The sequence below is a fragment of the Myxocyprinus asiaticus genome, chromosome 38 (assembly GCF_019703515.2).
Source record: "Myxocyprinus asiaticus isolate MX2 ecotype Aquarium Trade chromosome 38, UBuf_Myxa_2, whole genome shotgun sequence".
Lineage (NCBI taxonomy): Eukaryota > Metazoa > Chordata > Actinopteri > Cypriniformes > Catostomidae > Myxocyprinus > Myxocyprinus asiaticus.
In genome coordinates, this window is record NC_059381.1 from 38,370,134 (window position 1) to 38,386,352 (window position 16,219).

The window sequence follows — 16,219 nt, forward strand, 5'->3', positions numbered from 1 at the left end:
AACAACCATAAAAATGACTATTTAAACAACTGTGGAGCTCAAATAAAACACAAGTTTTAACAGAACAATTTGTGCTTTTATAAAATTTCTGCTTTTAAATCATTAAAAAATTGGCCCCATTTTCTTACATTGTAAATGCCTCACTTTTACCCAGATTTTGGCTTTTTTTTTTTTTTTTAAGAAAAGGAGGGACAAGTCAATATATATATATATATATATTTTATTGTGGTAATAAATATTATGCCACAAATGCTGTCGATTGAGCTTAACCTTTATTGAACCCGGAATATGAATTTAATGAATCGGTCAAAAAGACTCAAAAGTTCTGGTTTAAATTTTATTACAAAGCTAATAACTAGACACCACTTGTTGAATCACAGTATTCAAGTACTCAGTAGGTAGTAAGCAGTGTGCCAATTCGAACCTAACCAGTGTCTGGATGTTACACATTCACAAACGTGTTGTGTTGTAATAAATTCGATTTTAATAACAAAATGCATTAAAATACTGTATGTCTCAAAAATAGCATTGTTTTGTTCAGTATTCATTTTAGGACAGCCTGATCTCATTATTATTTATAAGTATTTGAACATTTGGATTTTAAAGTTTAAATCCTGGTTAAAGTGATGGAATTCTTCTAAACAAGTTGAATACGACACCAGAAATCACACAGAACAGATTGAAATCGTTACAATGTCAAATTAGGTAAATGTGTCAAATGCATGATTCAGTGAATGTGCTGGCATTGAATATTTCATTAATTGCATTGATTCTAAATACTATAAAAGCAAGCAATTAATTACATGGATTCAATAAGGATTTGTAACATATGTACATCTCTAAAGTTTGTACTTAAATCGTATGTAAAATCATTACATTTTAGATGCTGTCAATGCGCCAATATTGTTCGTTTCAGTGTCTATGCAAACATAAGCAAATGTATGTGTGCTGGAACCACACTTTACGTAAGAATACTTTCAAATACTCATAAGATCAAGTTGTTTAGGACTAGTGTTTTGTCATTACTGGAACTTACCAACAGCGTTGTTAATGGAAAGTGCATATTTTCAAATGTTTTTAGTATCAGCACATCCTTACACATCTTAATAACTCTCATTAAATTGTATTATATATATGGCATGCTATTGGCCATCGAGCACCCTGCTCTCTAGATATTGGCATCGGTCATTTAAAAACCCATTTTGATCAACCACAAGTTTGGACCAATAACGGGGGATAATTATGTAGGAAACACTGCCAGTAGGTTTCCAGGAAGAGCAGAGCTGTGACACACATATGGCCGAAGCATTGCGGTGAGCGGGAAGCATGAGCACAGATTATGCTGTGATACTGTACCTGGGGTAAGACGAGCTGCTCTGTAGACTGGAGGAGAAGGACTGTCTGAAGCCACAGGAGGGCAGAGGGTACACAGGCTGATTGGGCCTTAGGGTCATGAGGGGGTGAGAATGGACGGAGGGGGAGACAGTTAACGTTTGGCTTTGACTGAGCCTCTGGTCGCTCTATGAATCTCAGACATCCTCACGGGACTAAAGCCTCCACACCCAACAGGTCAAGAAAGGAGGCCGAAAACTCTATTAATCTTGTGAAAAGTTGCTACGGTGCTCTGAGTGGTTGTTAGCACATTAGTTGCTAGATGAATGCTTACTGGCTCAAGTCAAAAGAGTCCACCCCCAAGTCTCTACGATATTGTGGTCTCTAAAGACTTAGAACCGTAACTACACGAGTTACACGTCGAACTTTGATATGTAGGGTTCAGGGGTTTGTTCAAATCAAAAAGACTTAGTAAACAACATTAAAGAGGTTCAAAGGGTCATAGATTCATCACACTGTAGATACAGCAACACATCAGACCCGATGATAAGAATGTCTGATGAAGGATGTCTTAAAGACATCGCCATTAAACATGCAAGTACTACTTTTTTGACCAAAATGAGTGATGCAATCAAAAGAGAGTAAATGAAACAGCATATGAGAGAACTTTGGAGATTAATTTCTATAGTTCCCCAAGTCTAACAAAAGAAAACAAAATCAATGGATGTTTATGAGAAGTAACTGTAAAGTCATTAAAATAAAAGCACAAAGGGGAAATATGGACACATAAATAGGTGTATTTTAATATTGTGCTCATTAATTCAAAAATATGTTGTAATATTAAGTAAAACCCAAATGTTTTATTCATTATTATTACAGATACTAATTAGGGCTGTCAATCGATTAAAATTTGTAATCGAATTAATTTCATGGTGTCCCGATTAATTATTGGAATTAATTGCAATTAACCGCATATATAAATATTTTCTGAGAAAGCCCCTCAAATAATTACAAATTAATTACATTATTGTGGCAGAGGAGTTGGCTTAATACATTGTCTTAATAATCCGATGTATTGTTATTTGCATATTGTTGAACATAAGCCAATCACTGGCTTACAGTTCACAGCAATCCATTTGAGATTTGAATTTGTCAGTCAGTTCGAGATTTATTATAAGGGCTTTTCTAAGGACCCGTCAATGTACACCTTCGTCAGATGGATGCTTTTTGATCATCTCACTTTGGCTGCGTTCTATCATAAACATACAATTTTTAGGTCGCTGTGTCAAGTTAAACGTAGTTTAATACTTAGAAAAACACGTCTTGAGACCCCTAAGTTCGAATTTGCACTCCATCAAGTTGTATTTTAAATGCAAGAGCGTGTCCTCGTGTTGTGCTGTCTGCTGAAGGGTTGGTTTGTTCTCTGTATAAGCTGCGCATTGCCTAAACAGCTGAAGTTTCACTTACTGCCCCCTGGAGAAAACAGGTGGTACTTCAAGCTTGAATTGCTCAGGAATCTTCCTTACTACAGTCCGGGGACATGATTAATTTTTATTTTGTATTTATTTTTACGTTAATTTTTTTAACGTGTTATTTTTTATAGAATTAATCACACAAAGTTAACACATTAAATTGACAGTCCTAATACTAATATATATTGATGTTAACATTTAAGTTGTTTTTGTCAGCATTTGGTTCTGTATGTTCTGTGGGTACAAGCTAAATTGTGTGAACAATGACCGCATTCAATTTAACCTGCATGGCTTTTCTAATTGATTCTTCACTTCACTGCAACACATTGACCAGGGCTCCAGACTGTGACTAAATGGTTACATTTTGCAACCATATTTTCTGCCAGTGCAACTAAATTTGGTAAGAGAATGCACTGTTGCGACTCTAAAGTTATCCGACTCTCTCTGATGTGCTGTCGTTTTCCGTTGGGTATTCAAATGTAAAACAGCAAATGCTTTAAAAGCAGAATGAAACAGCCCTATGCACTACCTGGATCTATGGATACTATAGAAGAACTTTATAGTACATTTTCATAAAGGAAAATTAGAATCAAGGGCATTAAAGCAATTAACTTTGTGACTTATGGACCAATCTTCTCGGTTTTTCTGTAAATTCTGTTCTAATGCTCTCAGATTGCAGGAAGAAGTAACTGGCTTAGTCTGTCTTCAGATGACTGTATTTTAATCAGTAAAAGCCTGATGAAAGGAAACTGTTAAGGAGTACTAACTCATCCCCACTGTCAGAATAAACAGATAAGCCAAAACATTATGACCACCTGCCTAATATTCTGTTGGGTCTCCTGTAAGTTGTGAGGAGAAGCTGTTGTAAATTGGACTTGTTGGTCCAGCACATCCCACAGATGCTCAATCGGACTGAAATCTGGGGAATTTGGAGGCCAGGGCAACACCTTGAACTCTTCATCATGTTCCTCAAACCATTCCCGAACAATGTGTGCAGTGTAACATGGTGCATTATCCTGCTGAAAGAGGCCACTGCCATCAGGGCACATCGTTGCCATGAAGGGGTGTATCTGGTCTGAAACGATGTTTAGGTAGGTGGCACGTGTCAAATTGACATCCACATGAATGGCCGGACCCTGGGTTTCCCAGCAGAACATTGCCCAGAGCATCACACTCCCTCCAGCACCGGCTTGCCATCTTCCCACAGTGCATCCTGCTACCATCACTTCCCCAGGTAAACTGCAGACACATATATGGCCATCCACGTGTAGTAAAAGAAAACAGGACTCATCAGACCAGGCGGTTTTCTTCCACTGCTCCAAGGTCCAGTTCCAATGCTCGCGTGCCCATTGTAGGTGCTTTCGACGGTCATCATGGGCACTTTGAGTGGTCTGTGGCTACGCAGTCCCATTCACATCAGGGTGCGATGCACTGCGTGTTGTGACACATTTCTCCTGTAACGATATTTTTTTTCTCTCTCCTTTTTCTCCCCCATTTGGAATGCCCAAATCCCAATGCGCACTAAGTCCTCATGGTGGTGTAGTGACTCGCCTCAATCCGGGTGGCGGAGGACGAATCTCAGTTGCCACCGCGTCTGAAACTGTCAATCCTTTCAGCGCATGTGGAGGCTTCATGCTATTCTCCGCGGCACAACTCACCACACGCCCCACCGAAAGCGAACCACATTATAGCGACCACAAGAAGGTTACCCCATGTGACTCTACCCTCCCTAGCAACCGGGCCAATTTGGTTGCTTAGGAGACCTGGCTTGAGTCACTCAGCACGCCCTGGATTCGAACTTGCAACTCCAGGGGTGGTAGTCAGCGTCTTTACTTGCTGAGCTACCCAGGCTCCCTCCCGTAACGATCATTAACATTTTCTTGTGACTTGTGCCACAGTAGACCTTCAGTCGGTTTGGACCAGATGGGATAGTCTTCGTTGCCCTTGCGCATCGATGAGCCTTGGGCGCCCAACAACCTGTCGCCAGTTTGTGGTTTGTCCTTCCTTGGACCACTGTCAGTAGGTACTCACCACTGCTGACCCAGAGCACCCCACAAGCCTTGCTGTTTCAGAGGTGCTCTGACCCAGTCGTCTGGCCATAACAATTTGGCCCTTGTCACTCAGGTCTTTACTCCTGCCCATTTCTCCTGCATTCAACACGTTGATTACGTGAACTGATTGTTCGCTTACCATCTAATCTACCCAGACCTTGACATGTGGCCTTGTTAGGAGATGACCGTTATTCGCTTCACCTGTGTAGTCTTAATGTTTTGGCTTTACAGATTACTGTTGTTAATATCAGTAAATTTACATCTTTATCTCAACTCAAAATAAATGTTTTACTGTTGAGTGGGTATTTCAATGTGAAAACCTATGCAATATTATTGGTAATTGTACTTATTTTTGCAATACAATCATAATCATTTCACTAATATTATTAGTTTTTGTCCATATTTTTTTTTTTTTTTTTCATTTTATAGCCCCCAGACCCCCAACTCCCCTACTGGTGCTACCAAATCATGTGCTGATGCCACCATCTGTAGAACTTGGTGACACCGGTGCTACTCCTCTCAAATGTTAGTCTGGAGCCCTGTTGACATTTTGTTTTTATTCACCAGTGAAACAAAACTTGGCATTTCTCACTGTAAATGGACTTATGTTTGTCACTGCCCTAGTTTCTAATGCAAATGTTTCCAGGTGACATTTTGGGCAAAAAATCTGGAGAAGGTCTGAAAATTAACAACTGAAAATGAGCTATAAGGAGAGCTGAGACAAACAAAAAAAGCCAAAAAAGAGAGTAATTTATGTTACAGTAACTAAATATAAAATTCAGTTTCATTTAAAAATGAAGAAAATTGTGCATTATTCATTATAAAATAATATTGTCCCAATAGAATAAAACTTAATAGTCCTAAAATAGGACTATATTCCTTTTTAAGCAAAACATAATTTCTTATTTCTCTCTTTTGATTTTGAGGTGAAACACGACTTAGACATGTTCTTGACATGAAAATCACATTTCATCACATTAACTATGGACATGACAACCAGAAAGTGTCACAGCACCTTCAATAGTTTCATTTCGAACAGTATATGAAAAAGAAAAAGGTTGTGCTGAATTTCTTTTAAATAAATGCCACTTGGTTTGATATTTTGTTATCTAATGCAATGACATTCACACACTTTAATGTATGACTTCAGTGTCCAAATACTTTTTGAAGCCACTGTACCCTCAGTATTGTTTTAAGTACTGTTCTAAACTCCACTAAACACTGGATGCAACTCAGTTTGCTCAAAATGCATCAAATTTGCAGACATGAAGTGAGCTGATGGGATGTATAGAAATTGGTGAGATGTGAGTAGTTAAATCTTACCAGTTCATGGAGGGGGGGATCTGGCCTTGAGACAGCGAGTAGAAACTGGAAATGTCTTGAGACTGATGTCTGTGAACACCTGTAAGACACAAAGAGAGGAGGACGGTCACATGACTCAGGCTATCATTAACATGCTGGGAACCTGCCATTACACCGGCATCATCGCAAAGGTCAAACACCACTAAACACGGACAAACAGCCAGAGACAAAGAGGCGGAGCTCTGCTCCCGCAATTATTGTAGATGTAACCAAATATGCAAGGTTTAGGGGAACCAAAAGTAAGAGTTTAAGAATTTGTTATTGAAAAAGTAAATATTAGTGGGGAACATGTCACCCTCAATGTCTATGCTGGCTACGGTCATGATTTTATGATATTTTCCTTTACAAGTTATTTAAAACTTTCACCGATATTCTCAGTCTCTCTTGCAGTGAGTAATCTCTTCAGATCACGCTACTTTCACGTTAAATTTGCAGGTGCGGTCCAAAGGTCAATGCCTGCGAGCTGTTTGGATGCTGAGTTTCACAGCTGGAATGGGATCATTTCTCATGAAAGCTGAATCAGAGTATGTTCAACTAATTCATTCTCTCTGGATTATTCATGTGGTCTTTGGCAAACTTCAGACAGGCTGTGGTGATGCATGTTTAGGTATCCACTCACGTACCCCAGTAATATTCAGCATTTTCACTGGTGTTAGCATGGGTTTCTTTCTGCAATATTGTTGTTCTTGGAGTGATTTTAGTTGTAAAATCTGGTGTATTCATGCTAAAGCCTAAAAGAAAGAGCATTTTCCATGAGCAATCCACAGAAACCTCCAGACAAGAACATGAATAACTTCACTAACAGCACATTTTCATGTCCCCATTACATAGGTACATGTCTTAATATACTGAATAAAATATTCAGGGTTCCCACACTTTATGACCAATTCAATTCCATGATATTTCAATTAATTTTCTATTATTTTTCCAATCATTTTGGATTACTGGATAAGGATTTTAATAATCATTTTAAAGAGATTACACATGAAAAGCAATTTCTAGCCAATTAAATGTTTTAGAGCATAAGTAGAAAAATATATATTCACCATATAAATGTCCATTACTTTCCCATGACTTTTAAGATTAAATTCATTTCCAGGTCTGGAAATCCCTATTTTAAAATTCCCCTGATATTTCCAGGTTTTCCATGTCAGTGGAAACCTTAAATATTAAACTGACAATTTTAAAAGATGAAAATCGTATCGAGTTTATTTTATTTTTACCATAGCACTTAAGTGATCGGGAACTTTAAATAATATCACTACTTTGGTTTGAGTTTGGCAATCTTATCCATGTCCCTATGCACTTCAAATATGGAAAACTAGCAATTTTTTTTATAAATATTCCAGGTGTTTCTTCATTTTTTACTTTAACCAATTTCCATTTTTAAGCAATTTATTGTTTTAATTTTGTTTAACTATTGTTGTAACATCCCTTTACTAACAAAAGCTAGTCCCTTATTGTCCATTGTTGCCAAAAGTTTGTTGCATGTTCACCTCTACCGGTGAAGAGCTGCAAACTTCTGGCAAACATTTGCGGCGAATATACAAGCTCATTTGCGAAATGTGAAAATAACTTGATTTTTGTATAGCTCTGATCACACCAAAAACCCCCCGCTATTTTTCAGGCTGATCTAGCTAATGTACATGTGTATTCCATCATTTTTGGTTGGAAAACAACAGCACTAACAATTACTAGCAATGGATTTGATTAATTCTGCCACGCTTTTTGGCATAATTTGTGTCTCTTTAAAACATTTAATCTCATCTGATAAAATTACAAAAATCAGTATGATAATATCACAATTTCAAAAGATGGTCAACAAAACATCAAAATATACTTCCAGTTGACTCACTCATGTAAGCTAACTCTATAGGTCAATGTATACTTAATTTGTCCGCGTTGCTAACCGCTCCTCGCACAGTATGTGTGATGCAAATTTCATCATCAGCACAGCCATCCAGATTTTCTTGACCCATGGACAGGGTCCTCATCTGTGTGCATCGTTGGCATATGCGCAGGCTATTGACTGTACTAAAAGAGTATCACAAACCATAGTAGTGCGCATGCATCGAACACATTCATATTTGCTCGCAATCAGAAAAGTATACATTGGAACGCAACGCGACCAGACGGGCACAATACGATCCGAAATGTGGAAAAACAAAGTATACCTTTCCTTAATTCTCTCACTGAGCAATGGCTAACTTTAGCTACTGTAATGATTTCTGAGTTTACAAGGTACTGCATAAGGTCTTAGTCCAAACAAGAATGTTTTACAAAGTTACAAGATGATATTCACTGGAACAACAGACTGAACAAAAGCTTTTCCAAACAATTCCAAAACACTGGAGTGTCTAGCAGAAAAATCAATAGCTTGAATCTTGACACAGGGATTATCTCTTTGGAGAGGGTGAAAATCCTCAATCTAATGTTGTGGAGACTGTAGTTTGAAGGTTGACAGGGTGGCTTGTGACAGTATATTATGTGACTGATGAAACAAAAACCCACAAGAAGAGTGGTCGCTGTGATATTCCAAAGGAAGTCATTTGTCATCAGTGAGCACCCCCCAGTTAAGTGAGACCTGAAGGAACCAGTGTTTGTGCAGAAGAATGCCACTTGATGACTATAATTTGCATTTGCTTTGGGCCTGTTTGTGAACGAACCCTCAATAAATCTACTGTGCTGGAATGTGGCTGAGTCAACCTGCTCGTGATCCATCTACTCCCCCATTACAGGACTGCTGTACCTGCGAATCTCATGAGCCTGGCTTAAATTTCACTCCAAAATCAAAAGAAAAGACCTCAGTTCTCATTACTATACACTATATATACTATACACTCTACACTCACCGAGCACTTTATTAGAAACACTATGGTCCTAATAAAATGCCCGACATGGTCTTCCACCTCAAGGTTCAACGTATTGTGCATTCTGAGATGCTATTATTCTCACCACAATTGTACAGAGGGGTTATCTGAGTTACCGTAGCTTTTTTGTCTGCTCGAATCAGTCTGGCCATTCTCTGTTGACCTCTCTCATCAATAAGGCGTTTCCGTCTGCAGAACTGCCGCTCACTGGATGTTTTTTGCACCATTCTGAGTAAACTCTAGAGACTGTTGTGTTAGAAAATCCCAGGAGATCAGCAGTTACAGATATACTCAAACCAGCCCATCTGACACCAACAATCATGCCACAGTCGAAATCACTGAGATCACATTTCTTTCCCATTCTGCTGGATGATGTTAAATATTAACTGAAGCTCCTAACCCAAATCTGCATGATTTTAAGCACTGCTGCCACACGATTGGCTGATTAGATAATCATATAAATAAGTAGGTGTACAGGTGTTCCTAATAAAGTGCTCAGTGCTTGTATATACATAAATACAGTATACTGTAAATTGTAAAGTATGTATCCACATTGTAGTATTTGTTGAATACATAAATACTGTGTCTGGACCTCTGTGTTGCCTCCAGATATGTTACTTCTTGAGTGTTTGGCAATTCCCATCATTCTCAATGGTGATTTTCATTACTGTGATACAGTAAAAATACTGTAAAACATTGATATTTTAATCATTTACATATTACATTTAACAACAAATACTACCTTGATGTGTATGATGTATGATGTATGATGTATGATGATGTATATATATATATATATATGCCTCACTATTAAAAAAATATAATTATTTTTACATAACAGTAAAGAGATTTTTTTTTTTTTTTTTGCATTATGGTAATGAGAATTGTGGGAAATGTGATTCATTGTCACAAAAACATCACAACAAATCAAAATAATCCAACAAATATCACAAAAAATAAAAAATCTTAATGGTCCAAAAATACGTTTATATTTATTATTATCATTATTAGATATTTTATTTTGGGGTGAAATATGACACGGACATGTTTTTGACAGGTTTGAGATTTGAGATGCACTTTAATACTAATGTCATGATTAGAAGACTGAAGGTTTAAAATACAAATAACTGCGAAAAATAACCACAGCTTATCATGTGTACTTTATAAAATGCAAGTGAAAGTTTCTTAAGTCATATTACAATTAATCATTCACTATTAAAACATTCATATCGCTCATTTTGCCAATAGTGTTGTTATAACACTGGATGGAAATAGTCATTACCAAATCTTGATGGAAAAAGTGTTTGTTAAATGGCAAATGAGCAGCCTTTAAAGTAGCCTTTCAATATACAGTGAGACTCACTACACTGTGTGTTTGTCAAATCCCATGAAAGTGAAAGCGCTATGATGTTTGAGATGACTGGACCACAAACTCACAGAAAACACTATCCCGATATCAAACACAGTACAGTAAAACACAAACCTTCACATACAGTAAGTGTCTGAGGCTAAAACTTTCAATGTTTTTCATTCCGCCGTGTACTTCACCTTGATGTACAGTCTGTACAGTAATTACACATTTCATACCCATGTCAACATCACCATGGGAGTATGTTGGGTCACGGTGGTTGAGTAACAGACACAAACACACACACACACATATACACACACAGCAGAGTTGAGATGAGGACATGTGTGTTATACGGAAGTCTCTAGGCCGATTACTGTGTTGCTCTAATCATACAAGTGAGCATCTTTACTAACTAGTGCAGGGCGATTTTTTTCAAATATTCATAATACTGTATATCTGCATGGATTTTGCAGGCAATATAAAATTATATAGCCTGTGAAATTGAAATGAGAGAGCCTCTAGTTGATGTCTGTTTGCTTTAAGGTCATGTAGGCCTGTGTATGCTAGTGTACTATAGCAAAATTCACTTTAAACAGATATACACATATAAAATTTACAATCTTTCTCTAACAGGTAAACCATAATATGCTCTCTAGAACCTTTCCCTCCCCCAATATGGAACTCACTAGCAAGTAGCAAGTAGAAACTAAATAGCAAGCATTTATGAAAATAAATAGGAGGAATTAAAAACACCCTATGTAGAAAAGGATGTCCCGCCTTACAGGTAAAAGAGCCAATCACCTTTTAGATACAGACATCGCCTGTCAGTTAACTCGAGAACACACATGCACATTAGCTAAATCAGCCTGAAAAATAGAGGGGTGTTTTTTTGCCGTGATCAGAGCTATACAAAAATCAAGAGTACACTGTAAATTTGCCACTCGCTATTTTCACGTTTCGCAAATGAGCTTGTATATTCGCCGCAAATGTTTGCCAGAAGTTTGCAGCTCTTCACCAGTAGAGGTGAACATGCAACAAACCTTTGGCAACAATGGACAATTTGCATCAAGTTTGCCGCAAAGCTTATTTGTATGTGAAAATGATCAATTGGTGAATTTGTGGCGAATCTGTGGCAAGATTGCTTCAAATTTGCAATGAACCCTGGATTTTTGTAAGATAAAGAAACACAATTTTTGATACCACTGTTGTCAGATTTTACTGCTGATTTGAAATATTTTCTTTGATCATAATCTTGACCAACCATCTTGGAGATTTTGTTAGATAGGAGCTGTACTTTTATGCCACTTATATACAAAGAAAATAGCTTCCCTGGAGCATTCCAAAGATGGTGGCCGAGTGGACTGACTTGGCTTGAAAGGAACTTTGGTCACATGTCAAATATAATGGCATGCACATGCACTGAAATGGTCTTCCAGTTGTTGTAAAAGTTTACTTTTAAGTTTTTACAAAACCCAGCAATGCTTTATGCTCGTTGATCTTGGAAATGCCGCTTTAACTTGATAGACCTTTTTCACCATCAGGGTTTTGGAATGTGGAGGTAAAAGCCTGCAGGGTAAACTTCGACAGCAGTGAATGGGAGTGAATGGAAGACCACAGCAAATATTATTTTCACTTACCCATTTGCTCCAACAGCAAGCGAAAAAATCCACTATTACTTTTCAATGACTTTCCAGAAGAGGAAAAAATAGAGAGTGGTGGATTACGACCAATGTACTGTCATTCTCTCAGCAGCTGTATAAGAAACCCCCTCGCAGCTGTGACAAATTTTTTTTTTTAAAGAGCATTTATTATGGTTTTTCAAATATTACCTTTCATGTAGTGTGTTATATAGCTGTTTGTGAATGTAAAAAAGTCTGCAAAGTTTCAAAAATCAAAGTGCACGACAAATGGAGTTATTGACTCCCAAAAGAAAGAACTGATTCTGAACACCTGAAACGAGTCGTTAGTAATTCCAGACTTACTTCCTGTACTAACCTATATAATTTGGTAACAAAAACCCACCTCTGGTCTTCACTGACTACTCGTGAACAGCTTTGACCTGCTCTCAAACACTACACTAAGCGGTAGACCAATCACAACAGACTGAGACATCTGACCAATCAGAGCAGAGTAGGCTCTCTGAAAGGAGGAGTTTAGAATGACTCCTTTAGAACGGATCATTGAATGAGTCGTTTTTGACACTGTTTAAAAAAGGTAATGCTGCAATTTAAATTATGAGCAAATTAAAGTGTTTTTTGAACTTAGATGCATGTAAAACTATTGTATGAGACCTTTAAAACAAAATTAGGCACGTTTAAAAACCATAATAGGTGCTCTTTCACTAATTTCAGGGTAATATAATACAAAGCATGATGTTATAAATTTACACTCAATATTTTACAAATTGCTAATATAAAAAAGTTTGCTAGATTTACGCTGCTACATAAGGCGGAAACGCTTCATCACAGTCTGAGAAAAAGGTCTGTTGATCTACCCCGATTTCACAAGTCAGATGTCCCACCAGAAACTATTTAGCAGAGATGGGCATTTCTATCAAAATGAATGGGAGAAATCGGAACGCCCAACGGCAGTCAATGGTCAGCGGATGTAGAAAGGAAGTTCCGCCTTACATGTAAAAGATCCAGTAACCTTTTAGTTCCGAGTTATCTGGAATGCACCAATATTTCATGGCTGTTACATAAATTTAGGCCTATAGAGCGCAACAGTGCCCACCCATTTTTTCAGCCATCTTGGTTCGGAAGAGTTTTTCACATTCATTCATTCATTCCATAGGGATTTCATAAAAGTTTTCTTGAAGTTTTCCCAAGAAAAGCTGAAATAACATGGACCGATGGCTTCAACAGTAGCATATACAACTGACTGACAACCTTGGAGCTCAGAGTAGTCTTTAAAGGTTTATAATTTATCATAATTTGTTTTTCTTTTAAATCCCGTGGAAAAAATTAACTTCCTCAACCAGACTGTTGCACTCTATTGGTTATTTAAAAAAAGTGGACGAGTCCTTTGATATGTCCTGCCCCAACTTCCTGATTCATTAGAAAATACATCAACACAGGAAAGAAAACTGCGCAAGTCCAGCAAAATCACGGGGTCTTCAGGAATCTTAAAATGATTTCCACCAATCAGGAAATCATCTCAGTTTAATTCATTTCTGTGAATCAGTTTAAACTGTCCGTTTCGGTGAATTGGTTAAAAAACAAATGTATTTGCTTTCAGTCAAAAATGTTTATGGAAATCCCTGTGTGGCATTTCTCATGTATTAAAATGTAGTAAAAATTTACAGTATGTATATAAATTGAACCTTGGCTCATCCAATCAAATGTTTTTAACAGTATATAAGGAACCATACCTGAATGAGCAAAAAAAAGAGATTAATGAAAAGCAAACAAACTGTTGAAGAGTTCAGTGTTCTATATGAGGGATGTTTGAGCAGAGGGATAGTGTGTGTGATCGTACCTGGCTTCTGGCTGACATCTGTGGGAATGTGTGTAGGGCCAGGGTTGAAGTGATCGTACGGCAGTAGTGGCGTTAACGGATGCATCCCCTGCTGGACCACCGACACTTTGTTGGACTGCAAGACACACAATAACATGAGCGTCAATTGAAGTTCGATGCTTGAAAAGGCGGCGTGTGAGCGCGTCAGATGTTGATTACATTTGCTGAATGAATCAATGGGAGGAGGAGGACCCATTTGATCGATAGGCCTTTGATGATCAAGGCCAGCAGCACAAGAGCTTGTTTGCTTTCATGTTTCTGTTTACAAATGGCCTTCAATAACTTATGTGAGATCCAGTTTTCTAATGCTAACAGCATGTTGTTTGACATGATATGTCATGGTGGTTGCATGCTTGGAAGCGGCCGCATTTCTTGGCCAAACTTCTGACTGTCGAACCTTTCATATGGGCTTCTTTTCATCTGTGTTTGAGAGTCTTACATGTGTGAGAGAAAAATTGTGTGTGTGTGTGTGTGTTTACTGGAGAATTTGACAGATTTTGACAGAGAATATTTTCAAAGTGTCCACCCACATCACACACAGATCCAGTGTTGGGGAATAACTAACTAAAAGTAGCAACCTTGTGCGAGCAGCCTAAGAAACATGGGTTCTGGTCCCATGGAAACTAGGAAGTAATCACGTTCATATAAACAATGGTGAATACGATTCAGAGGTTGCATTTTCATTCTAAAATGTCATTTTACTGCACTGATGGTTAGGTCGGGTGCTGGGGCTTAGGTTAGGGCACAGAGTTAACCAAATGTGACGTTATATTCCTGTATTTGTGTCCAGAGCTGCAATAGGTGCTGTTCAAACAGGATGCTAGACAGACGGAGCGTTTTAAAACACATTGCTTAGGGGCCATTTAAAGCTGAAGTATGTAACTGTTTCAGTGTTAAAATACTTTCTTCTATCCCAGCTTAGTATTCAGAAACAACAAGTAAGCCATTCGTAGGTAAATTTTCTCGAAAACTGTAAGCATCATGTCTCTGTGGCGCTATAATCATTCCTGTGTTTGTTTTGAGAGACCTGCCCCAACAATGTTACTCAACCAATGGCATGAGTTGGGGGCGGGACTATCGGACTGTTTGAACAATTGAAGACGAGGAGCGTATTTAGAAAGCTGTTTTGAAAACATTGTTTGTTTTTGCAATTCCGTTCAGTTCCGCTAGTGTCTCAGAAATTACATGCTTCCGCTTAAACAGTTTTGTGCAAAATAGCTAGATGCACCGAACCACATATAACAAAACACAGAGGTCTTGAGACACGTATTTAAAGGTTTGTGTTCTTTTTACCTTACACAGTGTGTAAAAATGTGCCGCTCCTATGCAAGACGCTGAAAAATCAGCTGGATGCTGCACTTCGGTCCAAGACGTCCGTCTAGCGCATGTTTACATAGAAAAATAAAGTAAAAGGGCACAAACCGTTCTGTGGGATCGACCCCTTATGCTGCAAAATGTCCCCTCTGTGGACATTTCACCTAAAGACGTCCCCATACGTTCAAAAACAAGTCCAGCTTCGACCACGTGGGCAGAGGTTTCAATTTCAGTAAGCACAGACCGATTTCAGCAAAAGAACTTTCAATCTACTGTCACCAAATTCACAATAAGATCAGTCTGTGTATTTAGCATTGGGATCTCCAATTCATTTTAGTGAGTCAGTTCATTCAGACAGAACAAATGTAAATTCACTCGAACCCCTGCGCAGCCTCTTTTTTTATTATTTTTTTTTGGGAAAATAGTTAATTTTGTTGGAGTTTATCACTAGGTTTTCAAATTAGTAGTCTAAAATAGAGTGTTTAGTTTTATTAGTTAATGTGTAGTATAATTGTTTATGTTCAATATAATTTTGTCTCCCTCACTGTGTAGTCAACCTAATTAAATAACTATCAGGTCTTCAGAACGATAGCAGAATGAAATAATATCATCTGATTGTTACTGTATATTTAATAATGGTTTCTTCTAAAAATAGCTTTAATATGGTTAGCTACTTTTTGTTTGTAACTTGTAGTGTAGCTAACTACTTTTTAAAAGAGTAGCTTGACTGTAGTTTAGTTATGAGTAGCTTGTAGCTTAGGAAGCTGCAATTTCAAAGTAGCTTCCAAAACACTGCCCAGATCGCATTACACCCACATCACACCCAGAGCAGACACAGATGATACCCACATCACACCCAAATCACACTCACATGAAATCTACATTGCACCCAAATCACACCTAGACCACACCAGGACAACATCCAAATCACATCCAGATTACACTGATATT

The 16,219-nt window shown here is 37.9% G+C and overlaps 1 protein-coding gene across 5 annotated transcripts in view; it reads right to left on the minus strand.

Moving 5' to 3' along the window:
* LOC127429142 (transcription factor 7-like 2) overlaps positions 1–16,219 on the minus strand; it is a 101,717-nt gene that overhangs the window by 21,001 nt on the left and 64,497 nt on the right. For 4 of the 5 annotated variants that reach the window (XM_051677996.1, XM_051677998.1, XM_051677997.1 and 1 more), the window contains exons 4-6: positions 13,916–14,030; positions 6,179–6,257; positions 1,357–1,443 (exon numbers count right to left, since the gene is read on the minus strand). In XM_051677996.1, the coding sequence (XP_051533956.1) occupies positions 1,357–1,443; positions 6,179–6,257; positions 13,916–14,030 (281 nt within the window). The remainder of the gene's footprint in view (positions 1–1,356; positions 1,444–6,178; positions 6,258–13,915; positions 14,031–16,219) is intronic. The other variant, XM_051678000.1, reaches the window with a different exon arrangement.